Raw genomic sequence first — 26474 nt, forward strand, 5'->3', positions numbered from 1 at the left:
GTGAGAATGCTACAGTCTGGAAGGCTGTCTTACTGGCGTTGAAGTCAAAAGGTCTTCCAGTCTCCCGTTGGCAAGAGGTGCTCCCTGATGCGCTCCATTCTATTCGCTCCCTCCTGTGTATGGCAACCAATGCTACTCCCCACGAGAGGATGTTCTCATTCCCTCGGAAGTCTTCCTCGGGGACCTCATTACCGTCTTGGTTGATGTACTCAGGACCCGTCCTCCTGCCGCGACATGTAAGGGCCCGCAAGTCCGACCCGTTGGTCGAACAGGTCCATCTCCTCCACGCCAACCCTCAGTATGCCTATGTGGCATACCCTGACGGCCAAGAGGATACGGTCTCGATCCGAGACCTGGCGCCAGCAGGGGACGTAGCAACCCCTGTCGCTCCCATACCCCCTGTTACAAACCCTTTAACTCTTCTTTCTTCCCCGGACACGGCGCGGGCAGCATCGGGACCATTGCTTAACCATTTTACTCCCATGTACAGCTTGCCTGAGCCCAGAAGATGTTCGCCACTGCAGGGCGTGTCAGGATCCCATGGACTACCGTCACCTCAGGATCAACTGGCCTGTGAGTCCGTGGAAGAACAGCTGGACGCCGCCTTGGGGAGAACGCCACCGCAAGTGCCTACTCCGGTGTCACCGCCGGTATTGAGGAGGTCACAACGACGGTGCGGTCCCCCTGACCGTCTGAACTTATAGACTGCTGACACTTTATTCTGTTCTTTTGTACCCCACCGGCCTTTGTTCTCAAAGGAGGGGTGTATGTGGTGAACCATCGTTGGTTCCCACTGGATAGTACTGAGCCAGGGTCTGGCCAGTACTACAAGGATGTACATATGTTACTGTTGGGTTGTGCTATTGTTGCTGTTGGGGTTAGGGTGGGGTTGTTACACCTTTGTACTGTAGTGCTGTGGCACATCCCAGTCGGGCTCCGCCTCCTGGGAGAGGTATAAAAGTCCCTGCTCTGGCCGGGACCCCTTCAGTCTGGGATAGTGTATATAATTACTGGCTGCTTCATTACAGTAAATAAAAGCCTTTCATTTACCGAGCTTCAGGCCTCGTGTTTGAGTAGCGCATCACGTAGCGTCTGCATGGTCTCCCCAATGTACCATGCCTCGGGACATCCTTTCCTGCAGCGTATCAGGTAGACAACATTGGCCGAATGGACACTGCTCAACAATCACCGGGCAGGAGTGTTCTTTTCCTGTTGGGGAACATGTCAGCAGTCACGGGCATTCAGCCTCTGATCTTCGGGTAAGCGTTCTCCAAGGCGGCCTTCATGACACACGACAACGCAGAATCGCTGAGCAGAAACTGATAGCCAAGTTCCGCACACATGAGGACGGCCTCAACCGGGATCTTGGGTTCATGTCACACTATCTGTAACCCCCACGACTTGCCTGGGCTTGCAAAATCTCACTAACTGTCCTGGCTGGAGACAATATACATTTCTTTAACCTGTGCTTAACCCTCTCTCCACTCACATTGTCTGTACCTTTAAGACTTGATTACCTGTAAAGACTCGCATTCCAACCATTATCTTGTAAATTGAGTTTGTATCTTTCTATGCCCTGTTTGTGAACACAACTCCCACTCACCTGATGAAGGGGCAGCGCTCTGAAAGCTTGTGCTACCAAATAAATCTGTTGAACTTTAACCTGGTGTTGTGAGACTACTTCTGAAACTTCCCAGTGTGGAGATGGAGCGATGCCATCAGGATGTCCAAGCAGCCAATGGCACTAAAGGATTTTCGCAGAAGCTGAACCAGGAAAGAAAAAAATAACAAAAAACAAAATCGCAAGAGAGGAGGCAGAGAACCAGAGGTGTCTCTTCTTGTGTCATCTCCACCTTGACTGCTCGCAGAGGCAAGCCGGGTCTCCGAGAATTCGACTTGGAAACATGTATATCTCCCAGACACCTGGTGACAAAATCACCTGGGAAATCACCCAACGCCGGCATCTCCACATCATGACAAAATCACATACACACAGCCCTGTGACATACAACACTCACTCATGTTGATGTGATGGCAGCAACTACTGAAATGTGTGCGATGATCAACTCTCTCATCACGCCAGTTCTAACTCATGCCCTTCATCTTTCAGAGCCACATCAAGCATCCCTCAGGAACTCTTACAATCTGTTTTAATGTTTCAAATTCATGCACAGCAAGCTCCCAAAAACAGCAACGACCAGATAATTAGTTTCTGAGAGATTGATTGAGGGATAAATTCTATGAACTGATGAATTGGGAAAAACAACACTTTGCCCTGGTGACCCAGAGTTTGCAGTCAGTGCCCATCACAGGCCTCAAAGCAAGCCTTGCTGAAAGACATAGCAACCTCGCTGGTGTGAATTTCAGCTCTATCGCCATCCAGTGGTGCTACACCTGATTGCGGCCTGGCCCCCTGAAACTTGATGTGAAGATGCCGGCGTTGGAAACTTCCCAGTGTGGAGATGGAGCGATGTCATCAGGATCTCCAAGCAGCCAACGGCATTAAAGGATTTTCCATTTTTATCAACTTTTTTGTTGGCCCTTTGATAGTTTCTAAAACTGTCCCAATCCTCAAGAGTCGTTATTTTGTTTTGGAACATGTTAAGCCTCTTCCTTTAACCTAATATTATATTTAAACTTCCAAGTGAACCATAGATGTGTTTTTCTTGCTGAGTTCTTGGTTTTCAATTGCATATTTTTTTGTTGAATATTTTGAATTGTTCATTTACCTCCATATCTATTTACCCGATTAACCGTAGCCAGTTCCCCCCACATGCCTAAGTTGTTGGTTTTAATATTAAGATTTCTTTGTAATTGGAGAATGTCACTTTCCAACTTAATGTGGAATTCAATAATATTATGATCACTATTTCCCAGTAGCTCATTGACTGTGATATTACTAAATAACCCTGCTTCATTACGTAATACTAGGTCTAAGATAGCTTTATCTCCAGTCAGTTCCACAACATATTGTTCTAAGGCAGTGTTTTTCAAACTTTTTTTCCCCAGGACCCACTTTTGTTAACTGGCCAAGCTTCGGGACCCATGCCACATTCATTCATTCGCCAATATTTCCCCGCAAGGGTGGCAGGGTGGTTAGCATTGCTGCCTTACAGTGCCAGGAACCCAGGTTCAGTTCAAGCCTTGTGTCACTGTCTGTGTGGAATTTGCACATTCTCCCTGTGCCTGTATGGGTTTCCTCCAAAGGCTCCGGTTTCCTCCCATAGTCCAAAGTTGTGCAGGTTAGGTAGGTAGGCCATGCTAAATGTATGAGGTTACAGGGATAGGGCAGGGGAGAGGGCCTGGGTAAGATACTCTGTCAGAGAGTTGGTGCAGACTCGATGGGCCAAATGGTCTCTTAGCACTGTAGGGACTCTATGATTCTATAACACACGGGTGCTTTGCATCCTGATTTGCTTTGTCACAATTAACAAAACCATACCTCAAAAAATCATCTTTATACTGCTTTATTCCTGATTTTAGTTTTTTCTTTGTAGGCTGTTCACTGGAGGCCCTGGCATTCTTTGCAGAGCTAACAGTGACACTGCTCTGTCTTATCATACTCTCCAGCAGATTCCGATGTGAAATCCTGGCCAGTAGGTACACTGGCCGTCGCTTGTAACAAAATGATTCATGCCCACCGCCCTCTTGTCTTGCTTGCAAGTGAAAGGAGCTCACCGCCAAGTGTATTCGCGCCAGAAACACGTACGTACAAGATGCATGGCGCCAATGTATATGCAGGGCACACTGACCTGCTCAATTGTGCCTCTTATGGTCAGAGACTAATATTCCAGGGGAGTATAAATTGAGTAAGAAGTTTAACAACACCAGGTTAAAGTCCAACAGGTTTATTTGGTAGCAAAAGCCACACCTAGTGGCTTTTGCTACCAAATAAACCTGTTGGACTTTAACCTGGTGTTGTTAAACTTCTTACTGTGTTTACCCCAGTCCAACGCTGGCATCTCCACATCAGTATAAATTGAGGCAGAGGGGTTTGGCTACATTTATAATGTGTGCAGTTTTTGGCACCTAAGCCCAGTGATCTTTGGGGAACACCGCAACCCTTTGTACTCCTGCCCGTGACCCACCCAGGGGTCATGACCCCCATTTTGAAAAAACCTGTTCTAAGACACTCATAAAAACATTCTACAAACTGACCTTTTAGACCACACTTGCCAATTTTGATTATCCCAGTCTATTTGAAGATTGAAGTCCCTACAATTAATACATTGCCTTTACTAGAAGCAACCATATTTTCTTGTTTAATGGTATAACTACTGTTAGGTGGCCTCTGGGTTACTTCCACCAGTGCGTCTAACTCTTGCTATTGCTAACATCCACACATCCTGATCCAAGTTCATGATCTTCTAAAGCCTTTCTGACTAATACCCTTAGGTCATCCTTCACTATCAGGGCTACCTCTCCTCCTTTGCCATTCTGTCTGCCTTTCTGAACTATTGTGCACACTGAAATATTTACTTTCCACCCTTGATCAGCTTTCAACATGTCTCATTAGAAAATAAGAACTAGAGGCAGGCGTAGGTAACTCAGCCCCTCGAGTCTGCTCCGCTATTCAATACCATCATTGCTGATCTCATCTCGGCCTCAACTCCACTTTCCTGTCCATGCTGCATAACCCTTTAGCCCATTACTAATTAAAAATCTGTCTATTTCCTCATTAAATTTACTTAATGCCCCAGCATCCACTGCACTCTGCGTAGTGAATTCCACAGATTCACAACCCTTTGAGAGAAGTAGTTTCTCCTCATCTCTGTTTTAAATCTGTGACCCCCTTATCCTAAAACTATGACCTCTTGCTCTAGATTGCCTACAAGAGGAAGCATCTGCTCTACATCTACTTTGTCAATCCCCTTTAGCATCTTATGTACCTCAAACAGATCTTCTCTCATTCTTCTATGCTCTCGAGAGAGTATAGGCCCAAACTGCTCAATCTCTCTTCATAAGACAATCAATCCAGTGAACCTCCTCTGAACTGCCTCTAAAGCCACTACATCCTTCCTCAAATAAGGTGACCAAAACTGTACACAGTATTCCAGAGGGGATCTCACCAATGCTTTGTTTAGTTGCAGCAACACTTCCTTACTTTTATACTCTATTCCTTTAGCTATAAATGCCAAAATTCAATTTGCTTTCCTTATTTCCTTATGTATCTGCATACCAGTTTTCTGCAACTCATGCACAAAGACACCCAGATCCCTCTGCACTGAAGCACCCTGAATGGCATAACTTAACAGAGCTCTGAAGAAGAGTCATACGTACTCTTGTACCTGGATGAGCACATGGCACGTCATAACATTCAAGGCTATGGGCCAAGTGCTGGTAAATGGGATTAGATGGGAGGCCAGGTATTTCTCATGTATTGGTGCAGGCTCGATGGGCCGTAGGGCCTCTTCTGCACTGTATGGTTCTTTGATTCTATGGAACATTAACTCTGTTTCTCTCTCCACAGATGCTGCCAGACCCTCTGAGCTTTTCCAGCATTTTCTGTTTTTATTTCAGATTTCCAGCATCCGCAGTATTTTGCTTTAACTTTAGTGCTTTCATTTCAATTAATCTGATGAGCTGCCAGTGCAAAGGGTATCCTTCATAAGCAGCTTGCTGATCTGGGATAGGAAATCTTCTGGGAAAGATGATTTGGTTGCATCACACTGGCGCTGATATTCTCCAATCTTGTTCGCCCTGCCACCGCTGCCAGCGAGAACAGAGAATTTGATTCTCAGCCAAAACGCCATTCACCGCAGTGAGACCGGAGAATCCCAGCCACGGGCGAAGTCGGAGAATTCTGGCCCACATCTCTCATTTGCATGGGAGACAGAGTACTAGGTATAAAGACAGTATTACCACAACTGGTGAATCCCTTTTGTAGTTCACAACAGGCAGAGTTTGGATTGTACTGAGCCAGAAAACTCAGACCGTAGGGTCCAACATTATATGTGATTCTATGGTTGGGCAGCACTTACTTAACAACCCTGATTGTGCTAAGAATTACACCAACAACCAAATCAAGGTTATCAGCTGGGCCTCCAGTGAGACTCATTTATGCTTGCTTAAAGATACATATATTTACACTGGGCCATGTCCTCTGTAAAGAAATAGAACATGCTCCGACATTGCATGCTTTTCAATTTAACAAATGCTTGGGGGACAACATTTCCCAGGGGCATTCCCCATGGCAACACCTTGGCCAGTCATATTTGACTTGCCTGGTTTTAATCTAAACAAAAGCTTGGGGATAATGGTTTCCTGGTGCATTCTCCATGGCAACACCTCCACAAATCAGAGTCCACTTGCTGACCAGTCTGTCCCCTTTCCAATATTTCTAGTATAAAACTCAGTCCATTACCTCTTTGTAAGTTGATGGGAGACTCTTGCCATTCCGATCTGCAATATCCTGGGCGATTTTCAATGCTTCTTTAATTCTCTTGCGCGATAACAACCAACGAGGAGATTCTGGGATTAAGCTACAATTGGAAAGGATCACATGTAAAATCCATTCCATGGTGCAGCATGTGACTGTGGCACAATGTTAATCAATGGGAATCTTTGCCGTAAATTCAAATTACCAGCAGTAAAGCAGCAAAACAAAGTGTGGGACACTAATGGCCATTTGGATTCCTTTCCAAGACTTAACCAAGTAGGCAAAAACAGGAAGTAACATCACACCCAATGAGAAGACCGCTTGGGTTACAAATATGACAACTCTTCTGTATCTTGGTCCAACCAGTTCTGTGGCTGAAAGAGATAACAAGGTCATTTGCTTTGGAAGATTATAATGGACGGTACATAACAAAACATTACATTTACCTGGTGGTCTGCATTTGACTATAACCGATGAGGGTTGTCCTTACAGCTGCCAATGACAAGAATACAAGATCCTTTGTCGCAGAGTCATAGGGTGGGAATTTCCGGCCACGTTCTCCCCAAGTCTGGAAAATCCCGCCCTAGGTCATCAGACCCTTGCATGGTCCGTGTCCCACCCGCTACAATTTCCATGGTGGCGGGACAGGAAAAATCTGGCTATAGAGTCATACAGTGCAGGAAAGGCCCTTTAGCCCATCGAGTTTGCACCCATAATATCTACCTAGGCAGGGCCTGTGCATGGAAAAATGTATCATTTTTACTACTTCCAGTTAAATCCTGGTCAAAGCTGTAGCTTACACTCATGGTTTTAATATCATAGTAAGAAGTCTCACAACACCAGGTTAAAGTCCAACAGGTTTATTTGGTAGCAAATACCATAAGCTTTCGGAGCGCTGCTCCTTCGTCAGATGGAGTGGAAATGTGCTCTCAAACAGTGCACAGAGACACAAAATCAAGTTACAGAATACTGATTAGAATGCGAATCCCTACAGCCAGCCAGGTCTTAAAGGTACAGACAATGTGGGTGGAGGGAGCATTAAACACAGGTTAAAGAGATGTGTATTGTCTCCAGACAGAACAGCTAGTGAGATTCTGCAAGTCCAGGAGGCAAGCTGTGGGGGTTACTGATAATGTGACATAAATCCAACATCCCGGTTTAGGCCGTCCTCATGTGTGCGGAACTTGGCTATCAGTTTCTGCTCAGCGACTCTGCGCTGTCGTGTGTCGTGAAGGCCGCCTTGGAGAACGCTTACCTGAACGCCTTCTTGTGGGGGAGCACTTCAGCAGTCACGGGCATTCAGCCTTGGATCTTCAGGTAAGCGTTCTCCAAGGCGGCCTTCACGACACACGACAGCGCAGAGTCGCTGAGCAGAACCTGATAGCCAAGTTCCGCACACATGAGGACGGCCTAAACCGGGATGTTGGATTTATGTCACATTATCAGTAACCCCCACAGCTTTCCCCCTGGACTTGCAGAATCTCACTAGCTGTTCTGTCTGGAGACAATACACATCTCTTTAACCTGTGTTTAATGTTCCCTCCACCCACATTGTCTGTATCTTTAAGACCTGGCTGGCTGTAGGGATTCACATTCTAATTAGTAGTATTCTGTAACTTGATTTCTGTGTCTGTGCACTGTTTGAGAGCACATTTCCACTCCATCTGACGAAGGAGCAGTGCTCCGAAAGCTTATGGTATTTGCTACCAAATAAACCTGTTGGACTTTAACCTGGTGTTGTGAGACTTCTTACTGTGTTCACCCAGTCCAACGCCGGCATCTCCACATCATTTAATATCATAGTCAGCATCCTACCCTGCACACTCTGAAAACTTGAGTCCATTCAAAGCTTCATAAACATAACTTGCCCTGTCATATATCTTTAAGGTATATCAGCATGACATTACTAGAATGGAAATTTGTCATGCAATCCAGTCTTAGCTTTACTTTTAATCTGAACAGAGCACAGCAAACACAGCTCTGGTGTCTTCAAGCGATATGCTAATGTATAGCTGTCTAATTTTAATAAATGTGCCCACAACATGCTTACCCAATCCCTTCTTGTGATTGATGCCTTGTGTCTTGTACAGTAAATAAGCCCAAGGATTGTATCACAACAATAGCACACCTTGCACCAAGCTCTGTTCTTACCTTCCACTGTCTCTTCCCCTTTCCCTGCCTCTTTACTTGTTTAAAACCTGTCACATCGCTAACTTTTCTCAGTTCCGATGGGAGGTCACTGACCTGAAACATTGGGTGGGATTTATTGCGCAACTTGCCGTGTGTTTTGCGCCAGCACGAGATGGCCTGCTATTGGCTAGCAACAAGATTCTCTGATCCCGCCGCCGTCAATGGGGTTTCCTGTTGAATGGATCCCTTGCCGCTGTGAAAGCCAAGGCGGGGGCATGCTGTAGGCGGAAGGTCCCTCTCCATCAATGCTACGTGAACTGCCCACCCCCCGTTTGGATCCAGTTAGGCAACATACAAAACTCACGTACCAACCGGAGCTGCAGGATTGTGGGGCTAGCCGGTGCATCTCCAGCGCTGGTGGCTTCTGAATGCAACAAGTAAACTCTGCATGCAGCAGGAGGCCCCAGCAGTGTTGCTTGAGGACCACATGGTAACAGGCAGCCTGATCTTAAAGACTCACGCCTCACATCTATATGCTCCATCCCTTTGCTCACCCTTCAAATCCCGAGACATCCCAGAGCTGGATCAGAGCCCTTCATTCACGCTTCACATGCACTGTGTTCACCAATGGCCCTGACTCCACCCATATTCGTTATTGATGACAGGACCAGACTGGTCCTCTCCCCCACCTCCCCCTGAAACACTTTCGTGTGGTTTCATTCAGAACTTTTGTTGGTCATTTGGTTCTGTTTAACCACTCACCAAAAGTACAAAACAGCTTCGGACAAACAAACAAATGAAAAGCTCAGTTCAAGCCTCCTGAAACATGAGTTTTTTTTGGGGGAGGAGAAACAAATAATGATGTTTGCAAACAAATAATAGAAATACTTCATTCATCTGTGAGCATTTTCCGACATTTAATAAACACCTTTTCAGCACAGTCTCAAACACCACCCTAGATCAGCTTTAATACAGAGAAACATTATCACCATATATAACATCATGGCCAGGTTAGGTAAGGTGCATAAAATAAAGGCAAAACACTGCAGATGCTGGAATCTGAAGCAAAAACCGAAAATGCTGGAAAATCTCAACAGGCCTGACAGCATCTGTGGAGAGAGATCCAGACTCAAAACGTTGGCTCCATTCCCTCTCCACAGATACTGTCCGACCTGCTGAGATTTTCCAGGGTTTTCTGTTCTTGTAAGTGAGGTGCCTGATGGTCAGGCATACTGGCCGGAATTTTCCAGCCGTTCACACCGGCGGGATTCTCCGGTCCCGCTGCAGTGAATGGAGATTTGGCCAAGCGCCAAATTTTCTGTCTTCACTTGCAGCGGCAGAGGGTGTGAACTGGGCAATTCGGGCCACTGTGTCCCCTGAAGGCCCGCTCCCAAGGCTCGACTCAAGTACCCCCTCTCCACGTCGCCCTCACCCCGCCCGAACATTTCCCCTCCCTCTCTCCTGTGAATCCCAGCACCCCATCCCCATTGCTATGACCAGTCAGCTTGGCAAAGCCTAAAAGTCCAGATCCATGCGTCTCTTCTTTGGGACTACCTGTAACTCCATCAGTGACCACCACTCCCGGTGAGTGGGGGGTAAGGCGGGGGAGGGGGGGGGTAAGGGGTGGGGGTGCGGAACGCTGGTGGGACAAAGGACCCATCAGCCATCTGATTGGATGGCAGCTCTCTGAAGTGGGGCTTCCTCTCTGATGGAGGTCGCAGGTCACCCTCGAACCAATTAATGAGCCATTGGCCATAAAATGACTGTGGGGTGAGCTGATCAGGGCAGGCAGCTCAACACCAGGTTTTACACCAGGGATTGGGTATCCCACCCCCTGCATAAAATTCAGTCCAAAGCCTTTCTGAAGAAATTATAACATCCCATAGAGATGCCAACGCAGCTTTAAAAATTCTAAATACCGTTGGCCTGAACTTTGTGCTTGTAATGGGAAAACTTGCTGTCATTACTCCTTGGAAACAGATGGCTTTTTTCTGAAGTCTGCATCTTCAGTTAGCCACAGAAATCTAGAATGTTCTGTCAGTGTTTGTATGTTTCTCCAGGGTTAGTGGTTGGCACTGCTGCCTCACAGCGCCAGGGACTGGGGTGCAATTCCCGGCTTGGGTCACTGTCTGTGCGGAGTCTGTACGTTCTCCCCGTGTCTGCGTGGGTTTCCTCCGGGTGCTCCGGTTTCCTCCCGCAGTCTGAAAGCCATGATAGTTTGTGCATTGGCCATGCTAAATTCTCCCTCAGTGTACCCGAACAGGCACCAGAGTGTGGCGACTACGGGATTTTCACAGTAACTTCGTTGCAGTGTTAATGTAAGCCTACTTGTGACACAAATAAACTAAACTAAACAGCTGAAGGCAGCCCCAATGTTACAATGAATTGGAAATCACTGAACTGAATAATAGAATCATAGAATTCCTACAGTGCAGAAGGAGGCCATTCAGCCCATCGAGTCTGCACCGACGACAATCCCACCCAGGCCCTATTCCCATAACCCCTCATATTTACCCTGCTAATCCCCTGACATTAGGGTCAATTTAGCATGGCCAATCAACCTAGCCCACACATCTTTGGACTGTGGGAGGAAACCGGAGAACTCGGAGGAAATCCACGTAGACACAGGGAACGTGCAAACTCCACACAGATAGTGACCCAAAGCCGGAATCGAACCCAGGTCCCTGACGCTGTGAGGCAGCAGTGCTAACCATTGTGCCACTGTGCACCCACCTGACGAGAGCTTTCCTGTTTACATTACTAGTCTTCACTGTAAAAAGCACTGAAGAAACTACAGCTTATTGAATGACACTTAACTGGGGTTTTAATGTCATACTAAATGCATAATTACTGCTTGAATGATCCTGAAAACTTAATTTTATATTTGTGAAATGTCAAGTTTCTCTATCATGTTAAAAAATGCATATTTAAAAAATAATAGTTTTCTTAAATAAATATTTGCTGATAGTTCAGATTCTACCTTAATCCAATCTATATTTCCCAATGTTTTTGTTGCTTTCTGTAAAATGATAACTTAGAAAGCGAATGATAGTCCTGTAAGCTTACTTCCTTCTTTGCTGTCTGTGAGAATATTCCAACGTGATTGGCTTCCATCACTGTTGCTACGCAGCTGGAGTTGACGCCAGGTTCCAACCAACATTGGGAAAAGAGGAATTCATCCCACAAAGATTGCCAGATCCTTGTAGACAAATTTCTATCAGGTAAGTGCTATTGTGTTCTTGCTGATTGTGAAATCTGGGCTACGTAAGTGTTTATCGTCGTGAATGCAAAATTGTATTTTTGAAAGGCATTTGCTACACTCAAGTGACATTCAGGCTTAAGGCTTACCAATGACAGCGTTGATCAGGCATACCCCTCTTCCAAACAAGCCTTCCAGGATTTGAAAAATCACAAACGCTGAGTAAGTCGGCGCAACTGCGACAGCAATCCCAGATACTCCTGTTCCAGCCAAACAGGCCAGTAAACAAAGCTTTCGGCCAAACCTGCAAACGGAATGATTATTTTCACTTAGGCGATTGAAGGAGTCAAGTGGACAAGATAACAGTCAGACTGTGGGTGTCACTTACCTATCTGCAGTGTAGCCTGTGGTCAGTGCACCAAGAAAAAAGCCGATTTCAAGACAGGCTTGAGACATATCCACTTTCCAGGCATCTTCGCATACAAGTTCATACTTTAAAAGGAGAAAATAGAGGAAGATAACGGAGCGAGTTCATTACATGTATAGATTTACAATCTCAGACATTACAAAACTCACAAGTCTAGAAACTAGACTCGGCAATATTAGCAAATGAACATTTAATATACACATACTCTCCTTCCATTGGCATTGACCAAGTGGATTAGTCTGGCTAATTGACAACCTCTTCCTCATTTCCCTTTCAGCCAGAGGTCCCAAGGAAACTTAGAGTCACAGAGATATACAGCACGGAAACAGGCCCTTCAGCCCAACTCGTCCATGCCGACCAGGTTTCCTAAACTGAACTAGTCTCATTTGCCTGCGTTTGGCCCATATCCCTCTAAACCTTTCCCATCCATGTACCTGTCCAAATGTCTTTTAAATGTTGTAACTGTATCCGCCTCCACCACCACCTCCTCAGGCAGCTCATTCCATATATGCATTGCCCTCTGTATGAAAAAGCTGACCCTCAGGTCTCTTTTAAATCTTTCTCCTCTCACCTTAACCCTATGCCCTCTAGTTTTGGACTCCCCTACCCTGGGGAAAAGACCTTGGCTATTCACCTTATCTATGCCCCTCATGATTTTATAAACCTCTATAAGGTCACCCCTGATCCTCCTACACTCCAGGGAAAAACATACCAGCCTATCCAGCCTCTCCTTATCATTTAAACCTCCAGTCCCGGCAAAATCCGGGTAGGAAATATCATTTCATTCTCATGCCTGTCAGGTAAAGATTCAATCTCCCGAAACAGGGAAAAGGGAAAGACTTCATGGCCCAGTAACAGGGAGTTCTGGGCAGGTGGCCTGGCCAATGTTCAGTGTTTAAAAAAGATTGATTGATTATTTCTCTGTATTGTGTGGAGATTGGCTGCTACATTTGTCTCAGGGCAAGTGAAAGGGTTAAAAATCACACAAGTTTAAAAATCACATAAGCTGGAAGCTGAACCTCACACAGCAAATGACAGGTTTTGATTAAAGTAAGCCCAGATAAGGGTCAAGGACTATTAGTCAAATGATGTGCAGCTGCATTTCATGTCTGCCCATTAGAACAAGGAACAATGGAAAGGGAGGTTGGTCAGAGATATAGCTATCAGTTCTTGATGATATAACATGCACAAGTTTTAATTGGACATTATACCTTTATGTATGCATGACGTAACCATGACTATAATTGGATGGAGATAATGCCTATTCTGTTATTGGTATGTGCTAATTTCTTGTAATCAAAGCTAAGTTTTTAATTACATTTGTATTTCTGAATGTTTCACTCTGATTGCCCTGAATGGACATTCAGGGTCCTGTAGCTGGTTACAGTAAAGTTCATCTTGAAACCACTCTGTTACTTTGTTTGGCTACTTGAGGGGAACGATAGTTTTTAAATACAACAAGAAAACCATTGCAACAGCCCCTAACAGCAACCTTAATTGCACTTCAAAGCTAATTTGTTGGTATTGAAACGATTTGGGATGTCCTAAGGATCTAAAAAGCACAACGTAAATGCAAGTTCTTTCTCTTCCATGTGCAGAGAGATGTTGATTTAAGATCAACTTTTTAAGTCAACAACCCTCAAATCCAAACATGGCAAGTGAAGAAATCCTGGAATCACACATCAGAGATGAAGATTACTCAGTCCACTGGGGGCAAAGAATGCTAAAACTTGAACGTACCTGAACAATTCTAACTAACAGGGTACTATAGATACCCCACGCCAGCGAAAGATGTGACTATATCTTGTTGAATTAACTAAAACTGTATTACTTTTCCCTGTCTGTGATCATAACCTCTGACTATTCCTGAGTCACCTTCGAGAGAGGGGGGAGTCATCTGATTCTCAATCCCACCTCCTTCATCTTCCTAATTAACATCCAGTGTGACTTTCTCATCAATATCTGGGCTAAAAATTGGTTTGCACCTGTTTTCATAGAATCCCTGCAGTGCAGAAGGAGGCCATTCAGCCCATCTCTACAGCAACCTCTTTCAACACTAGGGGATGCATTATATCAGGTCCTGAGGACTTAACAACTTTCAGTCCCATTAATCTCTCCAAAAGAATCTTCTTCCGTATGCCAATTGAAGCAATGGAAAGAGATTCTTCACCAAGATGTTTCAAATAGATTGGAAAGGAAATGTCAGGCCATGGGAGTAAGCAACCACGCCAGCAGAATGGAGGGGAGGATTTGGAAACATTATGAGGGACACCTAGGCAAGAAGCTATTAACTGGGGTTTCTAGGAATTAAATCTGCAATCTTTTTAAAGGATGTGTGATTAAAACAAATCCGTTATTTTAGATAGTTAGTTGCAGCCCTTAGAGGATGGGCCCAATGAAAGTCTAAAATCAAAAAGTCAAGTTAGTCAATCCACACAATGGTGTTAGCAGACAAGATACACAATAATTTTATTTACTGGGCGGCATGGTGGCACAGTGGTTAGCACTGCTGCCTCACAGCACCAGAGACCCAGGTTCAATTTCGGCCTCGGGTCACTGTCTGTGTGGAGTTTGCACATTCTCCCCGTGTCCGGGTGGGTTTCCTCCAAGTGCTCCGGTTTCCTCCCACAGTCCAAAGATGTGTGGGTTAGATGGATTGGCCATGCTAAATTGCCCTTAGTGTCTAGGGTAGGGTAAATGCATGGGGTAATGGGATAGGGCCTGGGTGGGATTGTGGTCGGTGCAGATTTGCTGGGCTGACTGGCCTCCTTCTGCACTGTAGGATTCTATAACTGATCTTGCCTTTTTTAAATTCTCATTCCTAGCCACAATTTGGATTATAAAATCTTCCTGAGGTTTTTTTCATTCATTCGTGAGATGTGGGTGTCACTCTCGGGGCCAGTATTTGTGGTCCATCCTTAATTGCCCTTGAACTGAGTGGCTTGCTAGGCCATTTCAGAATGCATTGCTGTGGATTTGGAGTCACATGTAGGCCAGACCAGGTAAGGATGACAGATTTCCCTCCCTAAAGGAGAACTAGTGAACCAGATGGGTTTTACAACAATTGTTTCAGGGTCATCATTAGGTTTTTAAGTTCCAGATTTTTATTGAATTCAAATTTCACCATCTACCATGGTGGGATCTGAACCCAGGTCTCCAGAGGATTACCCTGGGTCTCTGGATTACTAGTCCAGAGAAATACCACAGCTCCACTGCCTCCCCTATGCAAAGACCGGATAGCAGATAGGGTGAGAAGGAAACCATTTTGTGGAGATGTACCAATGCTATCCAAGATTGTTCATTGCCTGGAAAAAGCTGGAGGGTCTGAACTCTGTACCTTTCTTCAACCAAACAAGACACGAGGACGAAAGGACACTTGCATTCCATGAATTAGGAAACAAACATGTGTCCCGATTGCAGAATGGGCGAGTTACGATGGTTTATTGCGATTCCGATAAATTATTCACAGTTGTAAATTAAATTTTAATTACTACGCATGCCTGAAGGAAAAATGAACAGAATTTGTCATCTTTTTTTCCGGTCGTTTTGCTAATGATTTACTGGGGTGATACAAGGGTTAGTGACGGACATCAATTATGTGGGATTGTTCTCCTCTAAGCATGTTGTTGAAAGGAGACCTCAGAGAGCGATTCAAAATTGTGAGGGGGTTTGGATACAGCAAAGAGAGAAACTGTTTCCTCTGGCAAGTGGGTTGGTAACTAGAGGATGCACACTTGAAATCATTGGTGTTAGAACAAGGATTGATATGAGGAGAATTTTTTTCACAGACCATGTTAAGATCTAGAATGCACAACTTGAAAGGCAGGTGCAAGTAGAGTACATAGCAACGCTCGAAAGGAAATTCTGCAGCCAGGATCCTCCGGCCATTCACGCCCCACCGCCACTGCCAACGAGAGTGGAGAATGTGGCGTGCAGCCAAATCTCCATTCAGTGCAGCGGGACTGGAGAATCACAGCTAAGGGTGAGATTGGAGAATCCTTGTTCATGGTGACTGATTTTCAGGGCCAAGAGGAACAAACTGAGGTGTGGGTCCACATTGAATAACTGTTTTAAACAGCTAGCACATGCACATAGGGCTGAATGGCCTCCTTCTGCATTGTAAACTTCTTTGATACTACAAAGCCTCCGGCTATACTTGGTGCAATCAACCTTAAAAAGGTTCACTTTCACGTTTAACCACTTGTAGACCAAAAGGAATCAGCAAAGATATTACCAGTTTATTAATGCAGATCCTGTTACGAATTGGTAAAACAAATGAATCTTATTTACCTCGCTTACGATTGTTGTACGTGAACCATCAAAAAACCAACCATTCTTACAAGGTGTGAGTAGTATGTCACCAGAACTATTTGTGATTAAGGAGACGGGATAGTCACAGTCGACAAAAGTTGCATTCCAGTCTATATTGTAACGTTCGCAGCGACTGTGTGAGGAGCTTCCCGGGTTCTCCAGGGGAACTGTGTAATTCCTTTCCTGTTCCAGAGACCACCCACACTTCTCTCTCAGCTCCAGCGTGCCAGGGGGACCCCTGCACCAGTGATTTGGAATCTGTCCCAGAAAAACGGATACAACAATCAGGAATGAAAAAGTCACCCCACTTAAAGACAAAATCAGAATGATCCACTTCTGGCATTTTCCAAACTCCCCGATATCCTTCAAAACATCATCATAGGTTAACATTTTTGCAGGCTGTGCAGAAGAGTGTCTTGTATGAAGAGACAAAGGTTTACTGCTCTCCCAACTTCACAGGCTCGTATTCCTTGTTCCTTGGTTGTCACGGTTCAGTGGTACAGAGTGAAACTGGTACAGAGTTCAGCTACACACCACACAGAAAACTCTGACAACACAAGCCTCGCAACAACTCAAAATCAAAATTCAGAAATAGTTTTGAATACAGTCCAGTATCTCAAAATAATTTAACATAATGATGATCAGGATGTGGACTTATTACAAGGGCGAATGCGGGGCAAGGCCATTGTTTTAACAGCACGTGTTGTTCTCCGTCTTACTAAATATCTTACTCTCCCGACCCAAGAACTCCCCAAATTCCCGTGAGCTTGCTGTAATCTAAGCTGGAGCTGTACTCAAATATGCATTGCTTCCGAGGCAGTGAATTTTGGACAGAATATTATCCCCTCACATCCGCACTCAGTTAGAGGGAGTTGGCATTGGGTCAGAAAGTTGGCATTGGATCAGGAAGATGACATCGGATCAGGAAGTTGGCATTGGGTCAAGACATTGGCATTGGGTCAGGAAGATGGCACTGGGTGAGGAAGTTGGCATTGGGTCAGGAAGATGGCAATTGGTCAAGAAGTTGGCATTGGGTCAGGAAGATGGCATTGGATCAAGACATTGGCATTGGGTCAGTAAGATGGCACTGGGTCAGGAAGTTGACATTGGGTCAGGAAGATGGCATTGGATCAAGACATTGGCATTGGGTCAGTAAGATGGCACTGGGTCAGTAAGTTGACATTGGATCAGGAAGATGACATTGGGTCAGGAAGTTGGCATTGGGTCAAGACATTGGCATTGGGTCAGGAAAGATGGTACTGGGTGAGGAAGTTGGCATTGGGTCAGGAAGATGGCAATTGGTCAAGAAGTTGGCATTGGGTCAGGAAGATGGCATTGGATCGAGACATTGGCATTGGGTCAGTAACATGGCACTGGGTCAGGAAGTTGACATTGGATCAGGAAGATGGCAATGGGTTAGGAACAAAAAAGAACAAAGAAAATCACAGCGCAGGAACGGGCCCTTCGGCCCTCCAAGCCTACACCGACCATGCTGCCCGACTGAACTAAAACCCCTATCCTTCCGAGGACCATATCCCTCTGTTCCCATCCTATTCATGTATTTGTCAAGATGCCCTTTAAAAGTCATATCTATCGTATCTGCTTCCACTGCCTCCCCTGGCAGCGTGTTCCAGGTACCCACCATCCTCTGTGTAAAAATCTTGCCTCGTACATCTCCTTTAAACCTTGCCCCAGATAATAAAGCCAGATAATAAAAGCACATGGGATAGGGAGTAACACAGTGGCACGGATTGAAGATTGCCTGGCTAAGGGGAAGCAGAGAGTAGGCATATATGGGTAATTTTCTGGTTGGCAGGAGTGGCATGCCACAGGGGTCAGTGCTGGGACCTCAACCATTTACAATTTATCTGAATGACTTGGATGAAGGGATTGAAGTGATGGCTGCCAAATTTGATGGTGACCAAAGATAGGTAGGAGAGTAAGTTGTGAAGCGGACATGAGGAGGCTACAAAAAGATATAGAAAGGTTAAGTGAGTGGTCAAAGATCTGGCAAATGGAGAATAATGTGGGCAAATGTGAAATTGTCCATTTTGACAGGAAGAATAAAAAAGAAGCTTATTATCTAAATGGTGAAATGCAGAGGGCTCTTGGTGTTCTAGTGCACGAATCACAAAAGGCTGGTATAAAGGTACAGCGAGTAATTAGGAAAGCTAATTGAATGTTGTTGTTTATTGCGAGAGGAATTGGTTACAAAGGGAGGTTATGGTTGCACAGGGCACTGGTGAGATCACATTTGGAGTATTGCACACTTTATTGAAGGAAGGTTGAAAATGTTTTTGAAGCAGTTCAGAGAAGGTTTACTGGACTAATACTGGAATGGGAGGGTTGTCTTATGAGGAAAGGGTGGACAGGCTAGGCTTGTATCTGCTGGAGTTTAGAAGAGTAAGAGGCGACTTGATTAAAACATAAAAGATCCTGAGGGATCTTGACAGGGTGCAGATGGAGAGGTTTTTCCTCTTGTGGGAGAATCTAGAACTCGGGGTCACTGTTCAAAAATAAGGTGGTCGCCCATTTAAAATGGAGTTGAGGTGAAATGTTTTCTCTCAGAGGGTTGCGAGTCTCTGGAACTCTCTTACTGAGAAGGCGATGGAAGCAGAGTCTTTGAATATTTTTAAGGTAGAGGTGGATAGATTATTGATAAGCAAGGGCGTGATAGGTTATTGGGGGTACGTGGGGTTGAGGTTATAATCAGCTCAGCCATGATCTTATTGAATGATGGAGCAGGTTCGAGGGGCTGAATGGCCTACTCCTTGCTCATATGTTTACATGTTCAGAAAGCCATTTGTTTCAGCTGCAGCTTTCTCCTTGCTGTTTAACTCAGCATCCCGCTTTTTAGATTTCTTGACCAATCACAAAATGTGGGCTTGATAACAACACATGCCAATGAAAGGCTTCCCATTTAAAGGGACGCTGACAGGGGTCAGAGAGGCTGCAGCCAATGTTCCTTGTGACATTAGTGTACCTTTAAAGAGTGTCTTTTTAATGTACTCTGCAGTTGTAAGCAACCTTTTTCAGTTTGTTTTTCTCATTGTTGCTGGGCTATGAGAGTCATTGTATTGCTGCTTAATAGGGGGTTTGTTTATTTTTACTGGGAGGTTTATGTCTCTGCATTGTTAGGAGAAAAACTATTTGGCAGGTCAGGTGATAAGTGTCTTTTTTCATTTTCAGTTTGGAGCTGCAGGTTTGAGTTTTAATTTTAGAAGGGGCATTAAGCTGAAAAGAAGTCTCTCTCTCTCCCGGGTTTTGGAAATTCTGCTGGTTAGCTGAAAGCAAGGTCTTGCTTTCCTGAATGGGGGGATCGGCCATTGGTGGCTTGCCTAGTGTTTTAGGCTTGCCTGGTGTTTTCGGAAGCTATTCTGACTTCAAACTGTTCTGAGTTTATCTAGAGAACTGCAGACTTCATCTAAAGGTCTCAAGTCCAGTATCACGTGAGCATTAGTCTTTGCTGTATGAATAGAGTCTTTTGTCTATGGGATTGATTTGATTGGAACACATCAGATGTATTTGTTAAGGGTTATACATTATAGTGGTTGTTTTGTTTCTTGTCTGTAATTAATAAGAGTTCTTGCTAATTTTCTTACTATACATGTTAACTATATTTTTAAGTAAACTTTGCTTGATAAAAGCTCCCTAGTGGATCATTTGAATCAGACCTGAAGTGAAACATATCATGCTTATCCTAGCCAAATTCAAGAGGCAAAACTTATGATCCAGGCAGGCTCCATAAAACACTTTGGAGTTTCTGACCTGAACCATAACAAGACGAAAGAAGGATGATAATAGGAAGACATGGAAAGGCTGTTCCCCAAATTCATTCACTTGTCCCTGGTGTGAGGCTAGAGGGGGTGAGGGAGAGAAGGGACAATTTCCTGTGAATGGGAGGAAGAGTGAAGCTAAAAAGTGTGGCTTGAGGTTACTGAGATAGTGAACAGAATCGTTGACCCTTGCAGTTGATGCAGTGCTTTGACAGATTAAATCTCTCAAGAGATTAAAAAGTCTACACTCACCTGATGAAGGACCAGCGCTCTGAAAGCTCGTGATTCCAAATAAACCTGTTGGACTTTAAGCTGGTGTTGTGAGACTTCTTACTGTGCCCACCCCAGGCAACACCAGCATCTCCACAACAGATTAAAAAGAGGCAGAGAATTCTGTTCTTTTAAAAATATTTATGAAAACTCATACTCTGTGTTTTTATATTTCTGGCTAACTTTCTCTTGTACTCTTTTAGACATACTTTACTGTTTCTTATGTTCTATTCAATCTGACCTGCCACCTATCCTTGCACAGTTATATTCATTTTCTTTCAATTTGATACTATCTTTAACCTTTCTAGTTAACCATGGGTAAATTAACTAGACTTTTTCTTACTCATTGGAATGTGTCTGTTTTGTGTATTCTGAAATATCCCCTTAAATATCTGCCATTGCATCTCTACCGACCAATCCCTTAACCTGATTTGCGAATGCACTTCAGCCAGCTCTGCTTCCGTGCTCTCATGATTGCCCTTATTTAAGTTTAGAAAACTGAGTGGAATTTCCCAAACCATTTTGGGTGAGAAAACAGGTGCAATCCATGCTGGTGTGTCCAGTGTGAATCAGATCACAATTGTCCCTTCTTAGTGCATGAAATGAACTCCCATGTGAAGCATGAAGGTATGGAGTCCCCAGGCGTGTGACTCACCCAACTGGCTCACAGCTGCGTTAACAAAGGGGGAGCTGCATTTAAACGCTCCCTCTGCATTCACAGCCTGTCACGCCAGGATGATGGCATCGCAGAGAGCAGCACCACGCTTCACGGAGGCAGATCTCAGAAGGCTTCTGGATGCAGTTGGAGGAGAGGTGGGCCATCCTGCACCCCCGACTGAGTAGACAACCCAGAAGCAGGGAAGCAAATGTAGCCTGGGATATGGTGGCTGCAGCAGTCAGTGCCCGTGGCCTGACATCGAGACTGGCACCCAATGCCACAAGAAAATGAATGACCTCATTCGTGCTTCGAGGGTGAGTGTCCATCTGTCCTATTCTGGCATCAGTCCCGTCTTTACACCTGGAATGTCAACATCAATCCACTCCCTGACACCCTGCGGCCTTTCAGCACCCGATCCCCCGGCATTTTCTCAAACCCTGCTGGCACACCCCGTCCCAACCCCTGATTGCCCAGGCACGGTGCCCCCTGGTTTCCCCTCCCCCCTCACAGCTCCCCTCCCCAGGCCCTCCAGCCGTCAGGCTTTCAATCATCCCCTTTTGTCCCCGCAGGAGAAGGTAGCCCATAATAAAAATAAGGGAGGGGGAAGACTGGCAGAGGAATTCCTGAGTTATGTCCCCCTCACCACCTATGAGGAGAGAGCGATGGGGATCTCGGGAGCCACACAAGAGAGCCATGAGTGCCTTTGAGGTCGGCGTGCGCCACAGAGGTGAGGATCCACAGAACCTTCATCTATATGACCCGGCGCAAGTAAGTTCCAAGCTGCCCGATACTTGCCCCTCCCTTGCACTGAACCACATGCCTTGCCTCGCAGGAGCAACAGCTGATGAGAGGCCAACAGAAGTTGGCAACCCACCACCCCCGCACCCCTCCCCCCCCCCCCCCCCCCCCCCCCCCCCGACCCCCACCAGCAGCTCGGAGGAAAGTTCCGAGGAAAGCGTTGACCAATCAGCGCAAGTATCACCCGCACCATCCACCAATGCAGAGACACCACCTCGCTGGGCGGGATTAGCAGTCAGGCTTCTGGACCACTTCCTGGTGGGTACCACACAGCTGTTGATGCACATCAGGTGGAGGCAGAAATGTCCAAAGGATCAGGCAATCGGAGGTCTGTCAGAGGCAAGGAGCTGGTTGGCCGCCAGCCAGGTGCTGCTGGGGTCAGTTCTCCAGAAGCTGCTGGAGATGCAGAAGCAAAGCTGGGGGTTGCAGGATGGAGTGCCAGCACAGGATGGAGGTGTCCCACAGCCCTCAGGTGCAGGTGGTGGTGTTGGCATTGTGTGGCACCCAGGCCAACACTGCAAGGGTGGCGACCGCAGTGGAAAGTCTGGGGAAGGAAATGGTTGTCATGGGTGGCAAGGTCCAAGGCATGGCCAGGTCTCTGAGGGTCAGGGCTGCGGGCATTGAGAGCATGGCCCAGTTACAGCAGACTATCACTGAGGGCCCCCAGAACTTGGTCCAGATGCAGAGGTCCATTGCTGAGGGCTCACACACCATGGCACAGACAATACTTGGCCTCCAGGATTGGCAGTGCCGGGTAATACAGAGGCTTCTGGAGCTCACTCCAGCTACTCTCCATCCCATGGAGTGACCCAGGGGCCCACAATCGCCCCGAGGGAAGAAGCACTGGAGGCCATCCCAGGGCCTTCCAGCCAGGAGACGCTGGAAGACTCCTGCCATTCTGAATCCCTCCCCTTCCTGTCACTGATGCATCTCAAGGTCAACAAGCTGAAGAAAGTGGCACAGCTACATCCATGACAGTTGGCCAGGGCCCTCCAGGTCCAAAGGATGCCCATCAAGGGCATCAAAGACCCTGGGCATGGTACACAGCAGGCCACCTCCACCTCTGATGTGCATCCTGGGAAGTCACTTAGACATAGCAATAGGCCACACAAGATTAAAAAGATTTAGGAGCGCCAAGAGGGCACAGGTGAATAGGGATAGGGTAATTGGCACTGTAAATAATCAGCATTAAAGCCACAATGCCTCTATTTGTCCTGTTTCCCACAGGGAGTCAGTTTATCTCCCCATCTGTACTCAGGGTCTCTTGCTGGCCCACCAGGGAATCCCAACAGTGAGAACCATGGAGACCCATGGTGACAAACAGCTTTGTCACTCACTGAACCCTAGGCCTTGCCCCCATCTCCCCCTCGCCACCTCCGGAACATTGGGCCAAGCAATGGTGCCCCGACCCTCACTCAGATATGAGGCCGGAAGTCTGTGAGCAGTCAGGAGACAGGCAGGAATCAGATTTAGGCAGCACCAGGGCAGCATCACAGTGAGCCATCATCAACCTCCCGCCTGTACAATCACCTGCCCAACCCAGGCCCATCACCTGGTGTGATGCCAATGAGACTCTGGAGCTGCTGGACGCCAAGCTTCCTGATTGGAGCATCTGACAGCAATCCGGGCCCTCCTGGACCTCCTGGCATGTTGGACCCTTGCTGCCGCCTGTCCTCCATCCTGGGGCCCTCCTCTGGCTCTCCCTCCACTCCCTCCTAGTCCACCTCCTCCTTCGAGGAATGCACATGGTCCTCCTCCTCCAGAATGTCGCCCCATTACTGCACCAGGTTGTGGAGGGCACAGCAGACCATCACGATGCAGGAGACCCTCTGGGGGCTGTAATGAACAGCACCACCAGGGTGGTCCTGGCAGCGGAACCGTATCTTGAGCAGCTTGAGCCATTTAGCCCAATGTACCTGTGGCAGCTGAAATAGAACCATCCAGCCTAATCCAGGATGTTGCCTGGTATGGAGGGGCTTGGTTATGAGGAGAGATTGGGGAAACTGGGGTTGTTCTCCTTGGAAAGACGGAGGATGAGGGGAGACTTAATAGAGGTGTATAAAATTATGAAAGGCATAGATAGGGTGAACGGTGGGAAGCTTTTCCCCGGGTCGGTGGTGACGTTCAAGAGGGGTCATAGGTTCAAGGTGAAGGGGGGGAGGTTTAACACAGATATCAGAAGGACATATTTTACACAGAGGGTCGTGGGGCCTGGAATGTGTTGCCGGGCAAGGTGGTGGAGGCGGACACACTGGGAACGTTTAAGACTTATCTAGACAGCTATATGAACGGAGTGGGAATGGAGGGATACAAAAGAGTGGTCTAGTTTGGACCAGGGAGCGGCGCGGGCTAATTGTTCTTTGTTTCTCGTTTCAAGGCTTCATTCTATGATCATCTTGCTGGTGCCAGTACAGAGCGAGACTGCGGATAGTTGGGAACCTGTCTCGGGGGCAGGGAATTCAGATGGTGTTCGTAAAGCAGAAGTGGAAATGAATAGGGTTGGGAAGCATTTTCTGATCAGGGCCAGTGTGATCTCCTGGACTCGTTTCGATCGCCTCAGGGGGTCGGAGAGGAATTTCCTAGATTTTTTTTCCCCATATTGGCCCTGGGGTTTTCACTCTGGGTTTTCGCCTCTCCCTGGAGATCACATGGTCTGGAATGGGGGGGTGGGGGTGAGTTAATAGGTTGTGATGAACAAAGCATCATAGCTGTGAGGGACAGCTCGGTGGATAGGATATTAGAACATAGAACATAGAACATAGAACATTACAGCGCAGAACAGGCCCTTCGGCCCACGATGTTGCACCGACCAGTTAAAAAAAAAAACTGTGACCCTCCAACCTAAACCAATTTCTTTTCGTCCATGAACCTATCTACGGATCTCTTAAACGCCCCCAAACTAGGCGCATTTACTACTGATGCTGGCAGGGCATTCCAATCCCTCACCACCCTCTGGGTAAAGAACCTACCCCTGACATCGGTTCTATAACTACCCCCCCTCAATTTAAAGCCATGCCCCCTCGTGCTGGATTTCTCCATCAGAGGAAAAAGGCTATCACTATCCACCCTATCTAAACCTCTAATCATCTTATATGTTTCAATAAGATCCCCTCTTAGCCGCCGCCTTTCCAGCGAAAACAATCCCAAATCCCTCAGCCTCTCCTCATAGGATCTCCCCTCCATACCAGGCAACATCCTGGTAAACCTCCTCTGCACCCTCTCCAAAGCCTCCACATCCTTCCTGTAATGTGGGGACCAGAACTGCACACAGTACTCCAAGTGCGGCCGCACCAGAGTTGTGTACAGTTGCAACATAACGCTACGACTCCTAAATTCAATCCCCCTACCAATAAACGCCAAGACACCATATGCCTTCTTAACAACCTTATCTACTTGATTCCCAACTTTCAGGGATCTATGCACACATACACCTAGATCCCTCTGCTCCTCCACACTATTCAAAGGCCTCCCGTTAGCCCTATACTCAACACATCTGTTATTCCTACCAAAGTGAATTACCTCACACTTCTCCGCATTAAACTCCATCCGCCACCTCTCGGCCCAACTTTGCAACCTGTCTAAGTCTTCCTGCAAACTACGACACCCTTCCTCACTGTCTACCACACCACCGACTTTGGTGTCATCAGCAAATTTGCTATTCCACCCAACTATACCCTCATCCAGATCATTAATAAATATTACAAACAGCAGTGGCCCCAAAACAGATCCCTGAGGTACACCACTTGTAACCGCACTCCATGATGAATATTTACTATCAACCACCACCCTCTGTTTCCTATCCGCTAGCCAATTCCTGATCCAATTTCCTAGATCACCCCCAATCCCATACATCTGCATTTTCTGCAGAAGCCTACCATGGTGAACCTTATCAAACGCCTTACTAAAATCCATATATACCACGTCCACTGCCTTGCCCCCATCCACCTCCTTGGTCACTTTCTCAAAAAACTCAATAAGGTTAGTAAGGCACGACCTACCTGCCACAAAACCATGCTGACTATCACCTATCAATTCATTACTCTCCAAATAACTATAAATCCTATCCCTTATAATTTTTTCCAACATCTTGCCGACAACAGAAGTGAGACTCACCGGTCTATAATTCCCGGGGAAGTCTCTGTTCCCCTTCTTAAACAATGGGACAACATTCGCTAACCTCCAATCTTCTGGTACTATACCAGAGGCCAACGACGACCTGAAGATCAGAGCCAGAGGCTCTGCAATCACTTCTCTTGCCTCCCAGAGAATCCTTGGATAAATCCCATCCGGACCAGGGGATTTATCTATTTTCAGACCCTCCAGAATATCCTGCACATCCTCCTTATCAACTGTAATACTGTCTATTCTACTCCCTTGCAACCCAGTGTCCTCCTCAGCTATATTCATGTCCCCTTGCGTGAACACCGAAGAGAAATATTGGTTCAATGCTTCACCAATCTCCTCCGGTTCCACACATAACTTCCCTCTGCCATCTATAACTGGCCCTAAACTTGCCCTAACCAACC

The 26474-nt window shown here is 46.3% G+C and overlaps 1 protein-coding gene across 1 annotated transcript in view; it reads right to left on the reverse strand.

The window, feature by feature from the left end:
- The window catches only part of LOC144504740 (solute carrier family 22 member 3-like), a 32410-nt gene extending 15574 nt beyond the window's left edge, over positions 1 to 16836 (reverse strand). Inside the window, exons 1-5 of the mRNA XM_078230484.1 lie at positions 16426 to 16836; positions 12097 to 12200; positions 11858 to 12012; positions 6585 to 6753; positions 6365 to 6482 (exon numbers count right to left, since the gene is read on the reverse strand). Coding sequence (XP_078086610.1) covers positions 6365 to 6482; positions 6585 to 6753; positions 11858 to 12012; positions 12097 to 12200; positions 16426 to 16836 — 957 coding nt within the window. The remainder of the gene's footprint in view (positions 1 to 6364; positions 6483 to 6584; positions 6754 to 11857; positions 12013 to 12096; positions 12201 to 16425) is intronic.
- Positions 16837 to 26474: the final 9638 nt, after the last annotated feature.

This window comes from Mustelus asterias, chromosome 15 (assembly GCF_964213995.1).
Source record: "Mustelus asterias chromosome 15, sMusAst1.hap1.1, whole genome shotgun sequence".
Lineage (NCBI taxonomy): Eukaryota > Metazoa > Chordata > Chondrichthyes > Carcharhiniformes > Triakidae > Mustelus > Mustelus asterias.